Source organism: Schistocerca cancellata, chromosome 2 (assembly GCF_023864275.1).
Source record: "Schistocerca cancellata isolate TAMUIC-IGC-003103 chromosome 2, iqSchCanc2.1, whole genome shotgun sequence".
In the NCBI taxonomy this organism is placed as follows: domain Eukaryota; kingdom Metazoa; phylum Arthropoda; class Insecta; order Orthoptera; family Acrididae; genus Schistocerca; species Schistocerca cancellata.
In genome coordinates, this window is record NC_064627.1 from 518,312,195 (window position 1) to 518,338,938 (window position 26,744).

The 26,744-nt window shown below is 41.5% G+C and overlaps 1 protein-coding gene across 2 annotated transcripts in view; it reads left to right on the forward strand.

The window, feature by feature from the left end:
- The window catches only part of LOC126162069 (nucleoprotein TPR-like), a 280,494-nt gene that overhangs the window by 233,396 nt on the left and 20,354 nt on the right, over positions 1–26,744 (forward strand). Inside the window, exon 33 of one of the 2 annotated variants that reach the window (XM_049918330.1) lies at positions 14,731–14,925. In XM_049918330.1, the coding sequence (XP_049774287.1) occupies positions 14,731–14,925 (195 nt within the window). The remainder of the gene's footprint in view (positions 1–14,730; positions 14,926–26,744) is intronic. The other variant, XM_049918331.1, reaches the window with a different exon arrangement.

The following is a 26,744-nucleotide window of genomic DNA, read 5'->3' on the forward strand; positions in this document are numbered from 1 at the left end:
CCCAAGACTATAAAATTGTAGCAAAACATGAGATGACCTGTGGAGGATCGATGCTTGGCGCAGGTATTAGCAGATGACCCTCAACATAAACAAATGTAATTGTTTGCTTACACAGTGCTTGAACAAGCACAATAAACAGGGACATCTCTAAAATATCTGGGAATATATTCAGATTGAAAGGACAACATAAAACCAGTCTTAGGTGAAGAAGATGCTAAACTGAGAATCATTGGAAGAATACTTGGGAAGTGAACCCTCATTCTTCTAAACCTTGGATATACCTTACGAGATAATAATGAACAGGAAATACTGAAGGTCCCTAGAATAAAAGTGTATTTCGCCTCAATTTCAAGAGGGGTGATGCTGTCATGTTTACAAATGATTTAGCAACAAGGGTTTGTGCTAAATGGAATTCTGTAGGTTGACTGAAGTGGAGGGAGACTTAATTGTCTAAATAAAGTTCCTGAGGTATGGAGTGGAGTACAATGAGGAGAACAAGCAACCCAGAAGATAAAATTAACTTCTAAATTTATTTGAATATCATTTACAAAACGGAACTCCCTAGCTGATGTGCCTCCATGCTAGTAGCCAAGTTCTTAAACAGAGACAGTGACTATTTATCATTGTTAGCTGTAGCCTTAACTGAAACCCTCATATAAAATCTAAGATCAGCAGAGATGTTGCAGGTAGCGTAACTTTTTCCCAGTGGCTTCAGCCTAACACGCCGGCTGCATCCATCAGCAACTATTTCTCAAGTGTAACTCGCACTGTCTACTGCTTTCTCTAGTGCCTTCCCTCTGCATTAGAGGTAGTCAGCCTTTTTATACCTGTTGTTCACTTTTGTATCAGTGTTTGTAGTAAAATGTTGTAACTGCCCACCGATTCTACAATAACGATAATTTATAAACTAGAGACATAAATTTAATTTATAAACCAGTGTTACAGCAAGTTAAAACAGACAGTAATAATTATTTACCCAGACTTTTATGCTGAACTATCGATAAGGTGGCAGAATATATCACTCTTTTTCTTATACTTTGCATACATAGTAGCATGATGTTTGATGCAATTGTATTTAGGCAATTAAATAATTAACACATTGAATGCCATGCCTGTAATATTATATTGCCTTCAATGTTGGAATTAATATCATGCCCATAATATTTTGGGCAAAGAATATCTGTGAAGACTGCCCCACCCATATAATTACGAGCAGCCCTCCCATAGATGTGCCTGAAATACTACATGCATGGCATTTTTTCCAAAACACAAGGTGACATAATATTAATGTCATGACAGTCAGTGTTAATGAGATACATCAGACTGTTGCTGAATGTGTGGCTCAATTTTTGTAAGGAACAAATGAAGGTCTCCTCTTTCAAAAAGTATTCAGGCAGTTTTGTTCTTTGATGCTAATATGAGCAACAATGCTAAATGCTGGTTCCACAAGATATGAGACAGAGAAAAGTATCAAAAAACTCAGTATCATATTCCAAATGTTTGGAGATCAATCGGACATTTTTTTTATTTTGGCGTCGGTCTTCATAATATTTGTCATCACATTTTACTTTCTTTACCATATCTAATTTCTAAAAGAAGTTCTTGGTAAGTTGTTTTAGTCTTCAGTATTTGTGATAATAAGACTTTTTACTCATTTGCACACATTCACCTTCAAAATATCTTGAAATTGAAACTTCTTGGCAAATAATTGTGTGCCAGGCCAAGACTTGAACTTGGGACCTTTGCCTTTTGTGGGCAAGTGCTTTACCGACTGAGTTATTATGCAGGCGCGACTTAAAACTTGTTCTCTCAGCCTTACCTCCACCAGTACCTCTTCGTCTACTGTCCAGACTTCACCGAAGTTCTGCTGCGAAACTTGTGGGACTAGTACTCCTGGAAGAAAGAATATTGTGGAGACATGGATTAGCTACAGCCTGGGGAATGTTTCCAGAATGAGTTTTCTTATTAGCACACATTCAGCTGTTGAGTGAAAAATTCATTCCATTATCAGACTGTTTTTCCATGTCCAATTTAAGCTCATTGAGGCGGCTGGTAAATCCGACTCTATTCTCTGTAGTTACAGTATTTTATATATATGATATTTCAGGAAAGTAATAAAATTCTCTCTTCAATAGGTTTTTAGTGTCGCCGCTCACTCATTCAGTAAAAGTAATAAATCTTGCACTAAAGTAAGAAGAGGTAATGCATTAGCAGCTGTAGGCTGGTAGAATAATGTACACATAAGGGGCCCAGGGGGGTGAGGCTAGCTGCATTAAGTGATAAATTGCACTGCCCAATGGTAATGATCGTAGTGGGTGAGTCAGTGTCACCACACCACGGCAATCATTATAGGTGACGTGACTAGGTGCCACCTTTTGAAATTATTGTAATCGATCTGTTTCTTTATATTTTAGAATTCTGATAAAAATACTTATCATGTTTAATGAATTGTTCTACCAGATTTCAGAAATGTTTTAATTTTGTAGCTAAACTTAACTCAAAAATTTAAGTCTTGTTAGTAGACGTCATTTTTCCCGATGATTGTTGTATTCAGTGTTTTCAGGTTCAGGACCATACTTACACATTAAGTACCTCTTTAAAAGTATGTTGTGAGTAAAAGTCAACAACAATTAATGACATTTTCTTTTAAAACTTGTTTTTGTGGTGGGTATAATACAAGGTGTCCCACTCAAACCTCCCTGATTTCAAGGATCCTGGAGAGAAAAACCACAGTAGACACGACAATGAAAAATGCACCACATTGTAGAGCATCTTAAAGAATTTATGTTCCCACGTCAGAAGAGCCAAGTATCGTCGCCTGAGTGCAGCTTGGTCGCATGAAGTGAAAATGGTGGCTCCACACAGCACGCGCAAGCAGTAGTGTGGTTTGCAGAAACAAAATCGCCAATTACTGTGCAAAGAAATTATCGTCATGTGTATGAATGTGATCCAACTGATGTGAAAAAATTAAGGAATGACATAGGAAGTTTCTGGCAACAGGAAGTGTTTTTCATAACATTCTGTTGTTGCACATTACGGAGTTTCAGAAGAGACAGTGGAGGACATCAGGCAAATGTTTTTCAGAAGCCCACGTAAGTCAATTCATTAAGCATCTAGGCAACTTGATATAACTCGATCAACATTGCATCGTGCAGTTCACCACCGTCTTCGTATGTGTGCTTACAAAGTGCAAATTCTGCAACATCTGATGCCGAACGACAAACCACGCAGACAACAATTTGCTGTGGATATGCGGCAGGGTATTGATGTGGATGCCAGCTACCAGGAAAGATGTTTATTCTCAGATAAGACAACCTTTCATCTATCAGGAAGGGTTAATAGGCTTAATGTTCGGATTTGGGGTTCACAAAATCCGCACGTTGTGATTGAACATGTTCGTGATAGCCCTAAACTAAATGTCTGGTGTGGGCTAATGCACAACAGGACCGTTCTTCTTTGCGGAACAAACAGTGATTGGGTCAGTGTAACTGGACAGGTTGGAGCAGTTTGTGTACCCTCAGATACAAGACTAGTAACCCAACATCATTTTTCAACAAGATGGAGCTCCGCTGCATTGGTCAACGGTTGTTTGAAAGTTCCTAGATAAGGACCCATTGCCTGGCCATCACGTTCACCCGACATTACTACACTTAATTTCTTCATGTGGGGATTCTTGAAGAACCGCGTGTATGCGACCAAAGTGGACGATATTCCTATGTTGCGACATCGTATCACTAATGCGATTGCAACAATAACAGAAGAAAGAAATTGAATATAGACTCAATATTCTTATGCTACAAATGGTTCACATGTAAAGGTGTATTGATAATAAATAAATAAATTCGTTGAGATGCTCTACAATGTGGTGCATTTTTCACTGTTGTATCTACCGTGTCCCCCACCCCCCTGGGTGTTTGAAATCAGGGAGGTTTGAGTGGGACACCCTGTACATTGGTAGTACACATTATTGAAAGTGCCTTGACATAACTAAGAGTGTGCTGAACACTATTTTTAGTTTCTGGACCCTGCTTACACGTCAGTACCTCATCATTAAACAGTATGTTGTTAATACATGTCAGCAAATAACAAAGTCCACCATTTCGTACAATTTTTTAAAAGTAGAATGGGCATAAAGTAATCTCTACTGCCGCCCTTGATAATAAGCATTATGGAAAATGCATTCATATTGCTAGGGTTAAAAACTTTAATAGATATTGGAATGAAACTTTAACCAAATAATTAGTATATTGTGAACTCTGTGTGAAAAAAATTTAAGAACTGTGGAATATGTAGGGAAGTGACTGTTCAAAATAAAATGGTGTTCTGTATATTTTAAAAAAAAAGTTTTAAGAGTCTTGTCTCCTAATAATGTAAGAACATATAACATGCTCTAGCCTAAAATATTTAATGCATTGTTGAATAATGTGGTTCACTGTGTAGGCATGCGTTATGTTATCATACATGCAAAATTTTGTTTTTGTAGCTGTAATATTGGATGAGATAATGACACCTACGTATGCAAAAACATTGATTACAGGAAATTGAAACTGAAGATTTGCAGGTCATTTTATTCTTAATGATAACATGTCAAAACTTTCCATCCCCATAGGTCTGAGTGTCCTTCTTATCTTATTTAGTTTTCTGGCTTTTCTTTGTTATTCTGGCCTCATCTGTCATGCTTTGAAGCAGTTTTTTCATTTTCAAAGACACATTGCCTGTCCAGAGATGTCAGTCGAGGTGGAAGTACAGACGCAAAGAGTTGTTGACTGACAGGTGATGTACGAGGGGCGGCAACTTGAAATGAGCGGAGGTTGAGGCCTGGTGGGTAACGGGAAGAGAGAATATATTGAAGGGCAAGTTCCCATCTCTGGAGTTCTGATAGGTTGGTGTCAGTGGGAAGTATCCAGAAAACCCATACGGTGTAACACTGTGCCAAGATGTGCTGGCTGTGCACCAAGGCATGTTTAGCCACAGGGTGATCCTCATTACCAACAAACACTGTCTGCCTGTTTCTGTTCATGCGAATGGATAGTTTGTTGCTGGTCATTCCCACATAGAAGGCTTCACAGTGTAGGCATGTCAGTTGGTAAATCAAGTGGGTGCTTTCACATGTGGCTCTGCTTTTGATTATGTACACCTTCCGGGTTACAGGACTGGAGTAGGTGGTGGCGGGAGGGTGCATGGGACAGGTTTTACACCAGGGACAGTTACAAGGGTAGGAGCCAGAGGGTAGGGAAGGTGGTTTGGGAATTTCATGGGATGAACCAAGAGGTTACGAAGGTTAGGTGGACGGCAGAAAGACACTCTTGGTGGAGTGGGGAGGATTTCATGAAGGATGGATCTCATTTCAGGGCAGGATTTGAGGAAGTCGTATCCCTGCTGGAAAGCCACATTCAGAGTCTGTTCTAGTCCCAGAAAGTATCCTGTCACAAGTGGGGCACTTTTAGGGTTCTTCTGTGGGAGATTCTGGGTTTGAGGGGATGAGGAAGTGGCTCTGGTTATTTGCTTCTGTACCAGGTCAGGAGGGTAGTTGCGGGATGCGAAAGCTGTTTTCAGGTTATTGGTGTAATGGTTCAGGGATTCAGGAGTGGAGCAGATTAGTTTGCCACGAAGACCTAAGCTGAAGGGAAGGGGCTGTTTGTTGTTGTAAACAAAGCTATGACATGAGTTACACCTTATGGTAGTAGATGTGTTTCTTACTCATGCCTATGTCACGCGCTGACCTCTTTTCTTGGTGGTAGGCCTTTCAGTTCTTATCAACACATTGATCTTTGTATTTCATGAGGAAAGTTGCAATGTCAGCAGAAAGTGAAGGAATATTACCTCTTTCCACTAGTTGAGACTTCATGAGAGAGAGAGTGCTAAATCTTTCAAGAAAATTCTTCGCTTCTTTTTTGGATTTGCCTCATTTGCATGAAAAATTATTTGAGCATTGATTCCTGCTATATACATGTGAGCATAGAATACAACCAGTCGCCATCTTCTTGCCACCCGTGTGACGGAATAGGTACCTCCCAATTGATTGACTTTGTCGAGTCCTCCCTTTGTCATATTCTAATCCAAAACTATCTCTGATTTACCTGTAACTGTGTCAATGGTTCCAAAATCACGCACAATTGAAAGTAATATAACTGCCTTGTTTTGTTTTGGCACATACAAAACTAGAGTCATATCATTCTGAAAATCAAATGAGGAGGAGTGGATACCCCAGGTAAAAATTCTTGTGGGATCTCACGTTTGTTTTTTCTCAATGTGTCAATGCATGTTAGTCACTTTTTCAAAAGGGTGTTGGCTAAGGAATAGCTAGTGTACCAATTATCCATTGTAACGTTTCTTCCTGAGCCTTCAGTCTGAGTACTAGCATTCCTACAATATCACAGAGAGAATTAGAAACATTGTGTGGTCCTTTAGGTTCTTTTCCACAATATACTTCAATATTGCTAGTGAAGAATGTTTTAGTATCTGCTAAAACAAAAAAATCTTTATCCCGTACTTCGCTGGTTTGTTCGGGATATGCTGAGCAAAACAACTGTGACTCCAGAAAGCTTGCAACTTTTTGTCTGCTGTCACAAACTGTCCTAAACTATAAGTGTTCTTGCAGTTCACCACAAAGGCATTCAGTGTTTGCCTTATTGCAGCAAATTTATCTGTTACTCTTCTTTCTTGCCTTATACTCTTGTCGTCAAAATGGATACATCGTAAAAGGAACAGAAATCTTCTATAGCTCATCACAGCTCTCATGATCTCCATACCAGTACCATCTGCTGTCCACTGTTCAATGACATTTCTGTGGTTTGCTTTCTTAGTGCCAATCAGATACAGCAGTCCCAGCAATGCCATTATTTCACACCTTGTAGTTTCCTTAATGTGCCTTTCTCTGGAATATTGTACACATTCTTTCTTAGATTGAATGTATATGTTCGTGTATTTTACAATTTCATCAATCATTTACAGGCTAAGTATTGTCCATAAAGCCTCTGTTTCACTCGTGACCCCTCTGGCAGCACGTGTAGGCCCAGGGAATATTTTTACAATATTCTTCCTTTTTTTTCCACATCACATTAGAACATATTTTATTCCATTTACACGTTTTGTCAAAAAGTGGAGAGTGGCTCTTCACAGTCATCATCTAAATCATAGACTTGATCAGAATCTGAACCGTGGTTACTTTGTGTGATAAATTCCTCCTCTTCTTCTTCTTTTTCTTCTTCTTCAGAGTCATCTTCATTTTTGTTGTCTGGTACAGAGTTGAACTTGGGATCCTCGTTGAATAATGAGCCAAGCTTGTTGTCTGATCTCTACCTGCACAGTGACATACCCGCTTGTTATGTGTTACCTTTTGATTTGATTAAAAAGGAACAAAATAAAAGTGAAGGAAAAATTACTTACAAGACCAGGCACGTTGTGTTCTTTGTACACGAATATGACACACTCCCAGTTTATTTTAAATTACTGTAGCTCACATGGACCTTTGACAACACAACTTCTCACTGTGCTAGCTGAAACAATAGTGCAGGAATAGATAGGGGCTTGCTATTGTAAAACAACAATGGAACTGTGCATGACAATGTTGTTTGCGATTGGCGCACTTTATACACAAGCGCAGTTCTCGAGGGTTAAACTCCTCCAGTTTCTGTTTCTTATCAGTTATTACCGTATTTACTCGAATCTAAGCCGCACTTTTTTTCCGGTTTTTGTAATCCAAAAAACCGCCTGCGGCTTAGAATCGAGTGCAAAGCAAGCGGAAGTTCTGAAAAATGTTGATAGGTGCCGCCACAACTAACTTCTGCCGTCGAATATATGTAGCGCTACACAGGCATCCTTTTAGGCACAAACATAAATACTGGCGCCAAAACCTCTGCGTCAGAAAAAAAAAAAAAATTGGAAGACGAGCATTTTTCTCAGCCTGAGTTTCGACCACTGCATTTTCATACATTATCCAACGAAGTAAATACAAATTCCGTATTGTTCATCTTCGAATTTCAATGTACTACGAAAATCCGACTGGTAATACTGGGATTTTTGTCAATATGGCCAACTCTACGTTCTGAATTGTTTCCTACCTGTGAGAAGAGATGGTTGCTAATAGGAACCTGATGAAATGTGAATCACATGCAGTATTCTCTTCACCAGAAGAATAATACGAATATAAACATTTTGCCATGTATTCTTTCGTGTTTGCTTCTATCTCATTTAAATCCTGTCTGCCAAATAAACTACGAAACTAGAGTGAGACAACAGCAAACGCGGAAGAATATACGTATCGTGTCATGTTTATATTCGTATTACTCTTATGCCTAATAGTGATACAGTCAGAAATGAAGCACGGCAACTGACTAGATTTTTAAATCTAAGATGACTAATTTCTGTGCAGAATTTGATGTACTAAAGAAGCGGCCGCAAAGATTTTCAAACGGAGAAAAATTTTCGCCAAACTCTCGTTCATAACATGTTATATTGTACGCAGTCTATTATTTGGTTCTTGTTGATCATTATCAAAGAAAGCAGCAGTGTAAGTAACAACAAATAGCAGTCTCTTGCCATTGTTTCGCTAATGTGACGATTCCTCTCTTTTTTTAATTGTAGGCGGCGGTAGCGCGCACAAAAGCAAGCCATGCCGCGAGCAGCGACAGGCCGTAAACACGCACTATCAGAATGCGACAAACAATGCATGACACAGTATAGTAATGCATTTTCAGCTTAGAGTGACTGACGTAAACACCTATAACATTGAAAACGGCACTTATCAGATCAAAGCAAAATAAGCAATCGATTCAAACCAGACGAAGCACGTAAAAAAGGAAGGGTATCCGTATAAATACGGACGGAGCGCCTGACGCATAGCAATGGCTACCTGCTAAAACTTAACTGCTAAGCTTTCGACTCGAACCAAACTACTGTAGCTGTATCGTCATTCATTCGACCTAAATTGTGTCTCATATTACAATGGAACAACTTTGTTTCGATTTGGAGGTGCGGCCTAAAACTTTTCTCTCCCCTTGAATTTCGAGTCTCAAATTTCAGGTGTGGCTTAGATTTGGGAATTTTTTTTCCCCTTTTTTCGTGTCTCATATTTCAGGTGCGGCTTAGATTCGAGTGCGGCTTAGATTCGAGTAAATACGGTATTGTGTTGCTTCTGGTTCTCTTCTTTTTTGTATTCCTTCTCTCTCTATTCTCCCCTCCCCCCTCCCCTCTCCTGCATGCTTCCATTGCATTCTAGCTCATAATTCGTTTGCATATGATTCATAATCATAACTTACCGTGTTGACGCTTGTTGCAATATTCCTGGTATGTTTGCTTTTCTACCATACATTAGTTTGAATGGAGTGCACATGTGGTGTTTTAACACAAAAATTGCATATTGTACTCACTTGACAAAAAAATGTCTTAAACATTCAACCAGTGTCTGGTGGCTTTACTCCCTTGTGCCATTAGTTGCTGGAGGGTAAGCTGTGGTCTCTGTTCAGTTCTCAGCAATTTACACACTATTTGATAACATCATTCAAGAAATTTGATTCATGATCTGTTAAAAGAATTAATGGATTCCCATATCTTAATAGTGTGTGTTTCATAAATGCTTCAGCTATTGTCTGCATCTTATCTTTCTATCTGCACTGATGATGTAAACTTACTCAAATCATACTGAAAAGTTAACATATATATCTCTTACCTGTACTTATAACAATACCAGAGAAGGAAAGTTGCTACTTCCAATAGAGCGGAGATGTTGAGTCGCGATAGGCACAACAAAAAGATTCACACATTTATAGCTTTCGGCCATAAAGGCCTTTGTCAGAGCGCGCGCGCGCGCGCACACACCCACCCACACCCACACACACACACACACACACACACACACACACACACACACACACAACTTGCACACGTGTCTGCAGTCTCGGAGAGCTGAAACCACACACTTGTACTTGACATATGTAAAAGACCCACTGTGCCCATTGAACACAATTCAAACACTGTCCCAGCTGTGCATAATTACACAAAGCATTCTTGTTTTTGCTTGAGTATACTAATTTCTTTGGCATGACGGACACTTCTGGACAAAGTCCTGAGTATCATGTCATCCTAATGAATTATCGTGCATCTCTCTTAATATGTACTCCTTCTCTTGAAGACTAATTTCTGCTTTACTACCTGCTTTCATTACTGCTTCTGGTATTACTTGCAGTTGTCACACACTTGTGCGATTACTCTCCCTGCTTGCTTCCACTACAGAGCTTTGCTCTGTTCCTACATCACTATTTTTATGAATTATCTGTTTCCCGTCTCCATATTTCTGTTATGTGGACCTTACCCTACTAAGAGCATCTGCATTACTATCCAGATTCTCTGATACCTTGTAATTGTAACTTTTTGAATTGGTGTCTATTTCAGGAGACTCAAACTTAGATCCTTCACTTTATAAAGAGCTGTGGTGTGTTACCACCATAAATATTTGTCCATTTACATATAATCAGAACTGCTTCACTGCACATATCATGATGGCTGCTGTTTTTCTGTGGTACTGTAGTTTTTTTCTGTGTTGTTCAGTGATGTCGATACTTAAAATGTTGGGAAAATCCTTGCCAACTTTCTTGCTTTGTGACAAAACTACGCTATGAATGGCTTCTCACAATCTGGATACGGAAGTAGTGGTGGATGAACAAATATCTCCTTCAGTTCCTCAAAAACATTGTTTTGTCTTCCGTCCCATTCATATTCCGTTCCTTTCTTTAATAGTTCATGAAGTGGCTTCACAATTTTGCTATAATTGCCTATAAATCTTCAATAATACCCTACTTACCCCAAAGAACCCTTTCCATTCTTCGGTCATTCTTGGTTGAAGAAAGAACTTTACTGTTTCCACCTTTGGCATCTTTGGTGAGAGTCTCATGTTCATAATGGAATGGCTTAAGAAGGTAACACCTTTCCTTAAGAACTCACACTTAACCAGTTGCATCTTTGAATTATGCTCTCACAGTCTGTGAAACATTTCTCTGAGTGTCTCGTTATGCTGCTGCAAGTTTCTTCCATAGCATACTACATTGTCTAGATTTAAAAAAAAGGAAAAAGAAAAGAAAAAAAAAAACATTCTGCCCCTTGAACACCTGTCAAAACTGTGTCCACTAACAGCTAAATACATCTTGGAGCTCCTTTTGGTTCCATTGGTGTTTGATTATACTTGTAGTGCTGGTAGTTCGAGCTGAACATGCTTTTCTCTGTATCTTTATTGTCTGTCAGTATTTGATGGTAACCACTTGCAAGATCTAGTATAGAAAAGTAATTTCCCTGTGTTAATTGTTTCCAAGCATCTGAGATATTAGGTAGCAGTAATGCATCACCTACTGTATTATCATTTAACTGCCTGTAGTCCACTATGACACTCTACTGGTGTTTGCCACTGGCATCTCTCTCCTTCGGAACCAACAGTAACGGCACATGCCATGCACTCTTGCTTTCAACAGTTGTATTGCCTTTCAGCATTTGCTCAATTTGCTTGTTTAAGACTGCTTTCAGTGCTACTGGTATCTTGTATGATCTTGTGTTCACTCCCTTCTCTGCATGTTCCAGTACTATCAGTGTCCTACACTCACTGTAGATGTATGTAACAGTTTATTACTTAATAAAAATCAAACAACGGAGAATCCAGGATGGAATGTAGCAATATTGCTACTCACTTTATAGCAGAGATGCTGTGTCACAGATAGGCACAACAAAAAGAATTTCACAAATATAGCTTTCAGCCAGTAAGGCCTTCACCAAAATTGGTTGACAAAAAACACACACACACACACACACACACACACACACACACACACACACACACACACACATAGCCCCTACATGGTGCCGGCTGGGCACACAGTGCCAGTGTTGTATTTTGGCAGGCGGACTATGTTGTTTTGGGTGGAATGGTTAGAGGGGGATAGAGGCAGGAGGCAGGGAGAGGTATTGAGAGGTTGGGTGACAGGTGGCTCGGAGGGAGCTAGCCAGTTTGCAGCTAGAAATGTCAAAGGGAAGGGAAGCAGGTAAGTTGCTGTGCATGTAATCACAGTTGTAGGAGCTGATGGGAGAGGCACAAGTTGAAGGTGACATGGGGACGTAAATGGGGAGGTAGCAGAGGAACTGTTGGGTGAAGAGTGCAGGGACAATGGGTTACCAGAGATTGAGGCCAGTACAAATTTGGGAGCGGAGGATGTGTTGTAAGGATAACTGCCATTTGTGTAGTTCAGAGAAGGTGATGGTGAAGTGTCAGTATTTTACTGCTATGACTTGTTAAACTTATACTTCGGCAGCCTAGGGGCGGGCAGTAGAGGTATATGATCCACACAACACTTGTATATGAGTAATTATAAAAATTATGAGTTCTGTATATACAAAGTTTGGTTGAAATTGCTCCACAAGTGTCTGACTTATGTCTGTATGTTACCACACCTCAAAAATACACCCCCCCACGTGCGCGCGCGCGTGTGCACACACATACATTTATATATATAGGTACAGTCCTTTACATTTTGTGTATGCTATTGTTCTTACCAATACCTCATTTCTTCTAACTGTGGTCTCCTTTCTTTATCTCTCGGTAGAATCCATATTTCACTTTCATATGGTATAATATAAATAGCCCTGATTTTATTTTCTGGAGTTGCATTATTGTCTCACTTTCTTATTTTATTTGTTAAATGTATGGAATTGTGTTGTTAACGTATGTTGAAGAAAGAAACAAAGCCAAACAGATAATTACAGCATCCAAGAAGAAATGTATCTTGGGAAGACTTTGGAAACAGGTTGGAGACCTTGGGTCAAGCTGCTGGAAAACCATTCTGGAGTGTAATTAGCAGTCTTCGAAAGGGAGGCACGAAGGAAATGACAAGTATTTTGGACAGGTCAGGAAAACTGCTGGTGGATCCTGTTGATGCCTTGGGCAGATGGAGGGAATATTTTGAAGAGTTGCTCAATGTAGGTGAAAATACGATCAGTAATGTTTCAGATTTCGATGTACAATGGGACAGGAATGATGATGGAAATAGGATCACATTTGAGGAAGTGGAGAAAATGGTCAGTAGATTGCAGTGCAATAAAGCGGCTGGGGTGGATGAAATTAAGTCGGAACTCATCAAATACAGTGGAATGTCAGGTCTTAAATGGCTACACAGGATAATTGAAATGGCATGGGAGTCGGGACAGGTTCCATCAGACTGGACGAAAGCAGTAATCACACCAATCTTTAAACATGGAAACAGAAAAGATTGTAACAACTACAGAGGTGTATCTTTGATCAGCGTTGTGGGTAAAATCTTCTCAGACATTGTTGAAAGGAAAGTGCGAGTATTAGTTGAGGACAAATTGGATGAAAATCAGTGTGGGTTTAGGCCTCTTAGAGGGTGTCAGGACCAGATCTTTAGCTTACGGCAAATAATGGAGAAGTGTTACGAGTGGAATAGGGAATTGTATCTATGTTTTATAGACCTAGAAAAGGCATATGACCGGGTTCCTAGGAGGAAGTTATTGTCTGTTCTACGTGATTATGGAATAGGAGGCAAACTTTTGCAAGCAGTTAAAGGTCTTTACATAGATAGTCAGGCAGCAGTTAGAGTTGATGGTAAATTGAGTTCATGGTTCAGAGTAGTTTCAGGGTAAGACAAGGCTGCAACTTGTTTCCACTGTTGTTCATATTATTTATGGATCATATGTTGAAAACAATAGACTGGCTTGGTGAGATTAAGATATGTGAACACAAAATAAGCAGTCTCGCATATGCGGATGACTTAGTTGTGATGGCAGATTCTATTGAAAGTTTGCAAAGTAATATTTCAGAGCTAGATCAGAAATGTAAGGACTATGGTATGAAGATTAGCATCTCCAAAACAAAAGTAATGTCAGTGGGAAAGAGATATAAACGGATTGAGTGCCAAATAGGAGGAACAAAGTTAGAACAGGTGGACGGTTTCAAGTACTTAGGATGCATATTCTCACAGGATGGCAACATAGTGAAAGAACTGGAAGCGAGGTGTAGCAAAGCTAATGCAGTGAGCGCTCAGCTACGATCTACTCTCTTCTGCAAGAAGGAAGTCAGTACCAAGACTAAGTTATCTGTGCACCGTTCAATCTTTCGACCAACTTGGTTGTATGGGAGCGAAAGCTGGGTGGATTCAGGTTGCCATATCAATAAGGTTGAGGTTACACATATGAAAGAAGCTAGGATGATTGCAGGTACTAGTAGATGAGAACAATGGCAGGAGGGTGTGCACAATGAGGAGATCAAAGAAAAACTGGGAATGAACTCTATAGATGTAGCAGTCAGGACGAACAGGCTTAGATGGTGGGGTCATGTTACATGCATGGGAGAAGCAAGGTTACCCAAGAGACTCATGGGTTCAGCAGTAGAGGGTAGGAGGAGTCGAGGTAGACCAAGGAGAAGGTACCTGGATTCGGTTAAGAACAATTTTGAAGTAATAGGCTTAACATCAGAAGAGGCACCAATGTTAGCACTGAATAGGGGATCATGGAGGAATTTTATAAGGGGGACTATGCTCCAGACTGAACGCTGAAAGGCATAATCAGTCTTAAATGATGATGATGATGATGATGATGATGACGTATGTATTAAACATCATAGTTTTGTGCTTAATTGTTCTTGAAAAGATAAATTGTATTTTAGACAGTTGACCAAATTTCTACATTGATAAAAAGTTGAACTACACAATTTCATCATTGCTTTCATTTTTATAGGTGACAACACAGGTGTTGAGACATCAGGCGAAGTTGGCCAGAGTGGAGGGGATGCAGATCAGCAGCAGCCACCTGACGGAAGCAGCAGCAGCAGCAGTAATACTGTCATTCCTGTCATCTCAGTCACAGATGTTTCAGTTGAAGAAGCAGGCGAGGGGGAGACACAGGATAGTTCAAATGCAGGTGATATTTTAGGTTGGTAACGCCTCTTTTGACTTTGTTAGAGATTTCCATCTGTACCTAAAGAAAATTTTTGGGTTTAAAGTTGCGTAACATGAAGAGTCACAGCAATTATACATGCATTATTTCTTTCAGTATTTTATCAAAACTGGACACTAATCAGTAGCGAGTTATCTTAATTTTCCAACTATTCAAGATCTTCCATGACTATATGAGAAAAAGTACTACTACAGCTGTATCTTGAGAATGTCTTTATTGTCTCATAATACTAGTTTCGGCACCACTTTACCGCCATCCTCCGGCCCACTGCCAATAGAGTATTAGATTTCCGTGGTGCATTTATTGTGGAGTCCTTGTTACTAGTGCACATGGACCAGTTTTCCTCAGGAGTCTCTACTTGGCGCGGTGTCGAGTAGAGACTCTTAAGGAAAGCTAGCCCATGTGTACTAATAACAAGGACTCCACAATAAATGTGCCCAGGAGGTCCATTGCCAAAAGAGTCTTGGACCTCCTCTGTATATGTCTGCTTGTGTCTGTATATGTGTGGATGGATATGTGTGTGTGTGCGAGTGTATACCCGTCCTTTTTTCCCCCTAAGGTAAGTCTTTCCGCTCCTGGGATTGGAAAGACTCCTTACCCTCTCCCTTAAAACGTGGAAACATTCCACGTGGGAAAAATATATCTAAAAACAAAGATGATGTGACTTAACAAATGAAAGCGCTGGCATGTCGATAGACACACAAACATACACACAAAATTCAAGCTTTCGCAACAAACGGTTGCTTCATAATCAGCTGAAGTCCCTCGTCCATGCAAGAGGGTGGACATGCATATCTTTCTCATCCATTTAACAATAAAGTGTTCAGCTCAATCATTACTGTGGTAAGTCTATATTATCACTTCCATTTCTTAATTAAATTCATGTCTTGACGATCATTAAAATTACCAGCTTGTTTTACTGGGTGTTTTGAACGGGCTTCGGGTACAGTAAGTGCAGAGTGACACTTTGATAGACTTTTTAAACAATATATTGTTCAAATTACATTTCCAACTGCATTTAATGTAATTTTGGAAATGCCAAACAAAATGTGCCATACCCTGAACAAAATGTTTCATATCCTGATCAGCAAATAATGGCTAGCTCGTCTATGTAACAGCACAATCTATATTTAAAAACAAAGATGATGTGACTTACCAAATGAAAGTGCTGGCAGGTCGACAGACACACAAACAAACACAAACATACACACAAAATCCAAGCTTTCGCAACCAACGGTTGCCTCGTCAGGAAAGAGGGAAGGAGAAGGAAAGACAAAAGGATATGGGTTTTAAGGGAGAGGGTAAGGAGTCATTCCAATCCCGGGAGCGGAAAGACTTACCTTAGGGGGAAAAAAGGACAGGTATACACTCGCACACACACACATATCCATCCACACATACACAGACACAAGCAGACATTTGTAAAGGCAAAGAGTTTGGGCAGAGATGTCAGTCGGGACGGAAGTACAGAGGCAAAGATGATGTTGAAAGACAGGTGAGGTATGAGCGGCGGCAGATTGAAATTAGAAATTAGCGGAGATTGAGGCCTGGCGGATAGCGAGAAGAGAGGATATGCTGAAGGGCAAGTTCCCATCTCCGGAGTTCTGACAGGTTGGTGTTAGTGGGAAGTATCCAGATAACCCGGACGGTGTAACACTGTGCCAAGATGTGCTGGCCGTGCACCAAGGCATGTTTAGCCACAGGGTGATCCTCATTACCAACAAACACTGTCTGCCTGTGTCCATTCATGCGAATGGACAGTTTGTTGCTGGTCATTCCCACATAGAATGCATCACAGTGTAGGCAGGTCAGTTGGTAGATCACGTGGGTGCTTTCACACGTGGCTCTGCCTTTGATTGTGTACACCTTCCGGGTTACAGGACTGGAGTAGGTGGTGGTGGGAGGGTGCATGGGACAGGTTTTACACCGGGGGCGGTTACAAGGGTAGGAGCCAGAGGGTAGGGAAGGTGGTTTGGGGATTTCATAGGGATGAACCAAGAGGTTACGAAGGTTAGGTGGACGGCGGAAAGACACTCTTGGTGGAGTGGGGAGGATTTCATGAAGGATGGATCTCATTTCAGGGCAGGATTTGAGGAAGTTGTATCCCTGCTGGAGAGCCACATTCAGAATCTGATCCAGTCCCGGAAAGTATCCTGTCACAAGTGGGGCACTTTTGTGGTTCTTCTGTGGGAGGTTCTGGGTTTGAGAGGATGAGGAAGTGGCTCTGGTTATTTGCTTCTGTACCAGGTCAGGAGGGTAGTTGCGGGATGCGAAAGCTGTTGTCAGGTTGTTGGTGTAATGCCTCAGGGATTCCGGACTGGAGCAGATTCGTTTGCCACGAAGACCTAGGCTGTAGGGAAGGGACCGTTTGATGTGGAATGGGTGGCAGCTGTCGTAATGGAGGTACTGTTGCTTGTTGGTGGGTTTGATGTGGACGGACGTGTGAAGCTGCCCATTGGACAGGTGAAGGTCAACATCAAGGAAAGTGGCATGGGATTTGGAGTAGGACCAGGTGAATCTGATGGAACCAAAGGAGTTGAGGTTGGAGAGGAAATTCTGGAGTTTTTCTTCACTGTGAGTCCAGATCATGAAGATGTCATCAATAAATCTGTACCAAACTTTGGGTTGGCAGGCCTGGGTAACCAAGAAGGCTTCCTCTAAGCGACCCATGAATAGGTTGGCGTACGAGGGGGCCATCCTGGTACCCATGGCTGTTCCCTTTAATTGTTGGTATGTCTGGTTTTCAAAAGTGAAGAAGTTGTGGGTCAGGATGAAGCTGGCTAAGGTAATGAGGAAAGAGGTTTTAGGTAGGGTGGCAGGTGATCGGCGTGAAAGGAAGTGCTCCATCGCAGCGAGGCCCTGGACGTGCGGGATATTTGTGTATAAGGAAGTGGCATCAATGGTTACAAGGATGGTTTCTGGGGGTAACGGACTGGGTAAGGATTCCAGGCGTTCGAGAAAGTGGTTGGTGTCTTTGATGAAGGATGGGAGACTGCATGTAATGGGTTGAAGGTGTTGATCCACGTAGGCAGAGATACGTTCTGTGGGGGCTTGGTAACCAGCTACAATGGGGCGGCCGGGATGATTGGGTTTGTGAATTTTAGGGAGAAGGTAGAAGGTAGGGGTGCGGGGTGTCGGTGGGGTCAGGAGGTTGATGGAGTCAGGTGAAAGGTTTTGTAGGGGGCCTAAGGTTCTGAGGATTCCTTGAAGCTCTGCCTGGACCTCAGGAATGGGATTACCTTGGCAAACTTTGTATGTGGTGTTGTCTGAAAGCTGACGCAGTCCCTCAGGCACGTACTCCCGACGATCAAGTACCACGGTCGTGGAACCCTTGTCCGCCGGAAGAATGACGATGGACCGGTCAGCCTTCAGATCACGGATAGCCTGGGCTTCAGCAGTGGTGATGTTGGGAGTAGGATTAAGGTTTTTTAAGAAGGATTGAGAGGCAAGGCTGGAAGTCAGAAATTCCTGGAAGGTTTGGAGAGGGTGATTTTGAGGAAGAGGAGGTGGGTCCCGCTGTGACGGAGGACGGAACTGTTCCAGGCAGGGTTCAATTTGGATAGTGTCTCGGGGAGTTGGATCATTAGGGGTAGGATTAGGATCATTTTTCTTCGTGGCAAAGTGATACTTCCAGCAGAGAGTACGAGTGTAGGACAGTAAATCTTTGACGAGGGCTGTTTGGTTGAATCTGGGAGTGGGGCTGAAGGTGAGGCCTTTGGATAGGACAGAGGTTTCGGATTGGGAGAGAGGTTTGGAGGAAAGGTTAACTACTGAATTAGGGTGTTGTGGTGCCAGATTGTGTTGATCGGAATTTTGAGGTTTTGGAGGGAGTGGAGCTGGAAGTGGGAGATTGAGTAGATGGGAGAGACTGGGTTTGTGTGCAATGAGAGGTGGTTGAGGTTTGCTGGAAAGGTTGTGAAGGGTGAGTGAGTTGCCTTTCCGGAGGTGGGAAACCAGGAGATTGGATAGTTTTTTGAGGTGAAGGGTGGCATGCTGTTCTAATTGGCGGTTGGCCTGTAGGAGGATGCTCTGAATAGCCGGTGTGGATGTGGGAGAGGAAAGATTGAGGACTTTTATTAAGGATAGGAGTTGACGGGTGTGTTCATTGGCTGAGTTGATGTGTAGGTGAAGGATTAGGTGGGTGAGGGCAATGGATTGTTCAGTTTGGAACTGGTATAGGGACTGATGGAAAGAAGGGTTGCAACCAGAGATGGGAACTTTAAGTGTGAGGCCTTTGGGGGTTATGCCAAATGTCAGACAAGCCTGAGAAAATAAAATATGTGAGCGTAATCTGGCTAGGGTGAAGGCATGCTTGCGGAGGGAATGTAAATAAAACTTAATGGGGTCGTTGTGGGGGTGTTGTGAGGGTGACATGGTATTAGAAGGTGGAAAGTTTAACATGAGGTTGAAATGAAAAAGAAAGATAGAAATATATGGGGAGAGATAAAGGTGAACTAGAAAGCAATTGGAGATCTGGTATGAAAAAAAGGCGAAAAAGTGTTGGTTAAGTTGATCTTGTATTGAACTTGGGTTGGTAGACAGCGATGTGCAAAAAGGTTAGGTGGTTGTGTTGCCGCTAAATCACGTTAAAGGACGGAGAAATTCGGGAAAATTTTGAGAAAATTTCGAAAAAACGTATTAAAGGAGTGGTGTTGTGGTGAAAGATTACGAAAATGGGGCTAACAATTGTAGAAATAATGATGTTAAAACCTGTGGGGAGCGGCTAAAATGACGTTAAAGGACGGAGAAATTCGAGAAAATTTCGAAAAAACGTATTAAAGGAGTGGTGTTGTGGTGAAAGGTTGCGAAAATGGGGCTAACAATTGTAGAAAAAATGACGTTAAAACCTGTGGGGAGCGGCTAAAATGATCAGTGATGTGCGAAAAACGGAAGTGGAAATAAAGTTAAAGTTATTAGAACTAGCTGAAATGGTTGTTAAATATGTGAAAGCAGCTGTTATTGAACTAGAAACGGTGGATTTTATAGCAGCGGTAGTGTTGAAAGCGGAAAATAAAATCTTTTGGTTATGGTTGGGAAGTGGGTTACGCAACTTCCTCAAATCCTGCCCTGAAATGAGATCCATCCTTCATGAAATCCTCCCCACTCCACCAAGAGTGTCTTTCCGCCGTCCACCTAACCTTCGTAACCTCTTGGTTCATCCCTATGAAATCCCCAAACCACCTTCCCTACCCTCTGGCTCCTACCCTTGTAACCGCCCCCGGTGTAAAACCTGTCCCATGCACCCTCCCACCACCACCTACTCCAGTCCTGTAACCCGGAAGGTGTACACAATCAAAGGCAGAGCCACGTGTGAAAGCACCCACGTGATCTACCAACTGACCTGCCTACACTGTGATGCATTCTATGTGGGAATGACCAGCAACAAACTGTCCATTCGCATGAATGGACACAGGCAGACAGTGTTTGTTGGTAATGAGGATCACCCTGTGGCTAAACATGCCTTGGTGCACGGCCAGCACATCTTGGCACAGTGTTACACCGTCCGGGTTATCTGGATACTTCCCACTAACACCAACCTGTCAGAACTCCGGAGATGGGAACTTGCCCTTCAGCATATCCTCTCTTCTCGCTATCCGCCAGGCCTCAATCTCCGCTAATTTCTAATTTCAATCTGCCGCCGCTCATACCTCACCTGTCTTTCAACATCATCTTTGCCTCTGTACTTCCGTCCCGACTGACATCTCTGCCCAAACTCTTTGCCTTTACAAATGTCTGCTTGTGTCTGTGTATGTGTGGATGGATATGTGTGTGTGTGCGAGTGTATACCTGTCCTTTTTTCCCCCTAAGGTAAGTCTTTCCGCTCCCGGGATTGGAATGACTCCTTACCCTCTCCCTTAAAACCCATATCCTTTTGTCTTTCCTTCTCCTTCCCTCTTTCCTGACGAGGCAACCGTTGGTTGCGAAAGCTTGGATTTTGTGTGTATGTTTGTGTTTGTTTGTGTGTCTGTCGACCTGCCAGCACTTTCATTTGGTAAGTCACATCATCTTTGTTTTTAAATATATTTTTCCTTCGTGGAATGTTTCCTTCTATTATAACAGCACAATCTGTTACGTTTGGTTGCGTGATCAGTATCCAGTATGCTTCAAGCCACATCACTTCAGCCAGTTAGGACAAAAGTTAATTACAGTTTAGACACCCATAATACGCTCGTCTCCAAAGAAAACCTTATTATACAATCAGTGACAACACACACACACACACACACACACACACACACACACACACACACACACACACACACACACACACTGACCATAGTTCTGGTGCTCACCTCACACACGCCTGTAGCAAAATAGTCACAATTGCAAAGCATTTTAAAGAATTCCCCAAATTTGTATTGACTGTTATCATAACAACAACAACAACAACAACAACAACAACAACAACAACAAGTACCATCTCCAACCACAGTACAGACTGCAATGTCAAAGTGTAACTTGAAACAGCTGTAAGAGCCATGCAAGGTTCAGGAAAGGTGCACAGTGTTCCTGCTCCTACAGTGCACAACCGTTTGCAGTCTCAATCACTGTGCTGATAACACCATCATAGCACAGTACATATTAACTCAAGCTGCATTAGTCAAGAACCTCTGCACATATACATAAACACAGTGAAGATTCTACTCGGCATAAAACAGAAAACTAATGGAGTGTACGTTCTCCTGCTGAAAGTGTACTTAAAAAGAGTTCATGTACCATTTCCACAAAGTGTCTGTGTCATTCAGTTGAGCTGACCTTAGTCCTTCATGCAATCCTACAAGCATATATCATCGGTATTGTTGGCATCAAAGACAAGCTGGGCAGCTTTACTAGTTCCACTATATCCAACAACCAATTGGCAGCTCGTTTGCATTATGAAACCCAACTTTTTCAGGGATTTTTACTTTTGCTTCCTTCGAAAGTGGCTTCTTATCTTTCTCCATAACAATCTGCGTCTTAGACTTGAATGATGACATAAAACACTGTACTCCCATTTTTAAAAATACAGCACAGCTCAGTGCAGCACTTGCGAAATGTTTAAACAGTCCCTGCCATCCATCTTGCACTGCTCGGTGATGCTGACAGCCTGGCCGCTAATGAGAATGCTCCTCGTCAGCACCTCGGGGTGGATTGGTGTCCAGCACAGATTACTTGACACCAAAGATGTACTGGCTCATTGCCAGAATTGAATGGTTATCTATTGTTACAGCAAAAAGTGTTGAGTAAAGTATCAGTGTATTGTAAAGGACAGATTTAATCAACTGACTGGTGCCAGATTTTGCAACCTGATACAGGCTTGGGCACCCTATGTATAAGGTGCCTACATAGTGTGAGCCACTGCCCAGCCACATCTTCACTCAGCAATCAGTGCTGCCTATTGATGAGTAAATATCGCTACACCGCACAATACATAGAGGTCAACTTTCTTGCGCCATGGACACTCTAATGCTGAATCAATAGAAGTTGTTAAAAGTGAAAACTATTTGTCTCACTAGTGCATTATCTCCTGACACTGCCAATATAACATAAACTATACTGTGTTAGCATTCTGAGTAAACATTTCATAAGTGTTGTACTGTACTGTACTGTGCTGTGCTGTGCTGTGCTATGTAGTCATTCAAGTTTAAGATGCAGATTGTTATGAAGAGAGATGAGGAGACACTTTCAAAGGAAGCAAAAGAAAAAAATCACTGAAAAAGTTGGGTTTCATAATACAATATGTGCTGCATTTGCACAGAGTTGAAAGATACCTATATCCACACTGAAAAGAGAGCTTAACAACAAAATTGTCTTTTGGAAACTAAAAGTAGTGTAAACGTCAAAAGGAAAAAGTAATATTCTAGTTACTTTAAATATATGGAACTGGAATACGTTACAAAGAAATGTTTACAGACCCCATATGCTTACATTATCACAGTGATGTTACATGGAAAAAAGAAAAAAATTAAAAAAGAAAAGAAACTATTCTGGTGGCCGATATCTTCAGCACTGAAGATTTCTCTGCGCGTAAGGGGTGGATCTTGCCTGAACTTCTCATAATGCTCAAGTTGCTTCTTCTGTTTATGATAGCTTGACATGCTAATCATAGGTTTAATAAAAGATTATATTCAACCTTTCTTATAGGGAGCTATTCTTACAATTAAAAATAATCTCATTTTCATTCATGATTTGTGACAAAATAATGTCAAGAAGCAATTTTTCAGTAGACTACAGCAAGATGGATAAAATATTGATATGTAATTGACAACTCCAAATAGAAAATATTAATGTTTCCCTACAGCAGCAGCCAGCCGAAACAGAAGCAGCAACAGGGTAGTAACCAATTTTGCGAGATTTTATGAGTTCCTAACAAAGTGCGAATTGTATAGTTTCATCTGTGTGCTTTGGTAGTTTATTTTCTTGAATTTTTGCATGTTAATTTAATTTTTAATAGACACAGCACTCTCTCATTTGTTTTGGAGAGTAACCGATTTCATGACTCATTAAAAGTTCCTAATCAGGAGAGAATTATTTAGTCTCACTTGAGTGCTCTGATAATTTAGTTTTTGAATCTGTGCATGTTAAGCTAACTTGTTAGACACAGTTCTTGCGTTTTTGTCAGTGTCTACAGTAGAATTCCATAGTGAGTGTTGGTAGTCCTTTATTTGTCTGTGTTGTGTATGGATAGGGACTGTGATTGCTGCGTGCAGATGTGAGCCAAGTTAGTGACACTTCACTCTCAGCTACAGTCTGTGATAGCTTTGATTACACAGCTTGAAGCTGCAGTGGATGGGTGGCATTGTTGTGGGCTGGCTGTGGGGATCCAATGGACATCCAGCAGATCTGAGTCCACCGTTTGGTCCGCATTGGGGGCCAGCCCAGTTACTACTTGCTCTGTGGTTGACACTTCATACACGGTCAAGTGGTTAGTCTAACAAACATGTTTCAGGTGCTGTCTGTGGCTGACACTGTCCCTCAGCCAGATGCAGTCATTTGTCCTGTTTCAGAGGAAACCTCTCAGCCTGGAAGATCTGGGCAATCACTGATGGTGGGACTACTGGTTGTGGGGAACTCCAATGCTAGGTGTATTACGGGGCCACTTGGGGACATGGTTCCCAAGGAGGGCAAGAAAGTTGGTTGGGTTTCGGGTTCTGCTAAGTAGACCAGGAGTCCACTACACATACAGGGTTATTACAAATGATTGAAGCGATTTCACAGCTCTACAATAACTTTATTATTTGAGATATTTTCACAACGCTTTGCACACACATACAAAAACTCAAAAAGTTTTTTTAGGCATTCACAAATGTTCGATATGTGCACCTTTAGTGATTCGGCAGACATCAAGCCGATAATCAAGTTCCTCCCACACTCGGCGCAGCATGTCCCCATCAATGAGTTCGAAAGCATTGTTGATGCAAGCTCGCAGTTCTGGCACGTTTCTTAGTAGAGGAGGTTTAAACACTGAATCTTTCACATAACCCCACAGAAAGAAATCGCATGGGGTTAAGTCGGGAGAGCGTGGAGGCCATGACATGAATTGCTGATCATGAACTCCACCGCAATCGATCCATCGGTTTTCCAATCTCCTGTTTAAGAAATGCCGAACATCATGATGGAAGTGCGGTGGAACACCATCCTGTTGAAAGATGAAGTCAGCGCTGTAGGTCTCCAGTTTTGGCATGAGCCAATTTTCCAGCATGTCCAGATACAAGTGTCCTGTAATGTTTTTTTCGCAGAAGAAAAAGGGGCCATAAACTTTAAACCAGGAGATTGCACAAAACACGTTAACTTTTGGTGAATTGTGAATTTGCTGCATGAATGCGTGAGGATTCTCTACCGCCCAGATTCGCACATTGTGTCTGTTCACTTCACCATTAAGAAAAAATATTGCTTCATCACTGAAAACAAGTTTCGCACTGAACGCATCCTCTTCCATGAGCTGTTGCAACCGTGCTGAAAATTCAAAGCGTTTGACTTTGTCATCGGGTGTCAGGGCTTGTAGCAATTGTAAACGGTAAGGCTTCTGCTTTAGCCTTTTCCGTAAAATTTTCCAAACCGTCGGCTGTGGTACGTTTAGCTCCCTGCTTGCTTTATTTGTCGACTTCCACGGGCTATGCGTGAAACTTGCCCGCACGCGTTCAACTGTTTCTTCACTCACTGCAGGCCGACCTGTTGATTCCCCCTTACAGAGGCATCCAGAAGCTTTAAACTGGGCATACCATTGCCGAATGGAGTTAGCAGTTGGTGGATCTTTGTTGAACTTCGTCCTGAAGTGTTGTTGCACTGTTATGACTGACTGATGTGAGTGCATTTCAAGCACGACATACGCTTTCTCGGCTCCTGTCGCCATTTTGTCTCACTGCACTCTCGAGCGCTCTGGCGGCAGAAACCTGAAGTGCGGCTTCAGCTGAACAAAACTTTGAGTTTTTCTACGTGTCTGTAGTGTGTCGTGACCATATGTCAATGAATGGAGCTACAGTGAATTTACGAAATCGCTTCAATCATTTGTAATAGTCCTGTAGGATGCAGCTGCACAGGTTGCAGAGGCTGTGTGGTATGGACTGAGTGGCATTTTAGGTCAGAGGGTCTCGAGGAAACACAAAAGGGCTTCAGTCTCAAAGGATTCAAGTCAAACACAGGAAGAACATAGATCCCCGGAACCATTGGTATAACAGTTGTAAATTGTAATAGTTGTGTTGTGAAAGTACCAGGATTCTAGGCACTAATAGAAAGCACTGATGCTCAAATCCTTACACGCACTGAAAGCTGGCTAAAACTGGAATAACTTCAACCAAAGTTTTGCAAATGACCCAACAGTGTTACAGAAGGAATGGGCTAAACACAGTTCGTAGTGATGTGTTGCTGTTAGAAATAGTTTATCTTGTTGTGAAATTGAAGTAGATACAGACCCTGAGAGTTAGTAAGGGTAGAGGTCATTCTTGGCAACCAGAATAAAATAATAATTGGATCATTGTACCGACCTTCCAACTCAGATTATACAGTTGCTGAAAGTTTCAAAGAAAACTTGAATTTCATTTCAAACACGTAACCGACTCATACAATTATAGTTGGCGGTGATTTAAATTTACCTTCAATGTGTTGGCGAAAATATGCGTTTAAATCTGGCGATACACATAAAACACTATCCAAAAATGTGCTAAACGCTTTCTCTGAAAATTATTTCGAGCAGTTAGCCCGTGAGACCATTCAAATAGTAAACTGTTGTGAAAACACACTTGACCTCTTAGCAACAAAACAGACACAGGGATTAGCCAACACAGGGCCGTAGCGAGACTGAATATTTGAAACTCCAAAATCCTCAAAAAATTTACTTTATGCCTCCCTGAGAGATTACCTCCAACCCTTTGAAGTTAGCAATGTACTGAAGTGTAGGCCTGGTGTGACTTGAATTCAAAGAAATAGTATCAACAGCAGTTAAGATAGTTGTATCAAATAAATTAATGAACCACAGAGCTTATCCCTCTTGGTGCACAAAAGTCAGAAAACTGTTGCAGAAACAACGAAAAAAGCATGCCAAATTGAAATGAACACAAAGCCTCCAAGATTGGCGATCTTTTACAGAAGCTCAAAATGTGGCACGGACTTCAATGCAAGATGCTTATAATAGTTTCCACAATGAAACTTTGTCTCGAAAACCTGACAGGAAAACCAGAGAGATTCTGATTGTATGTAAAGTATGCTACAGCAAGACGCAGTCAATGTCTTCTCTGTGCAGTAGCAGTGAAAATACTATTGGCGACAGTGTCGCTAAAACAGATGAACATGGAACCACTCAGCATAAGACATGATGG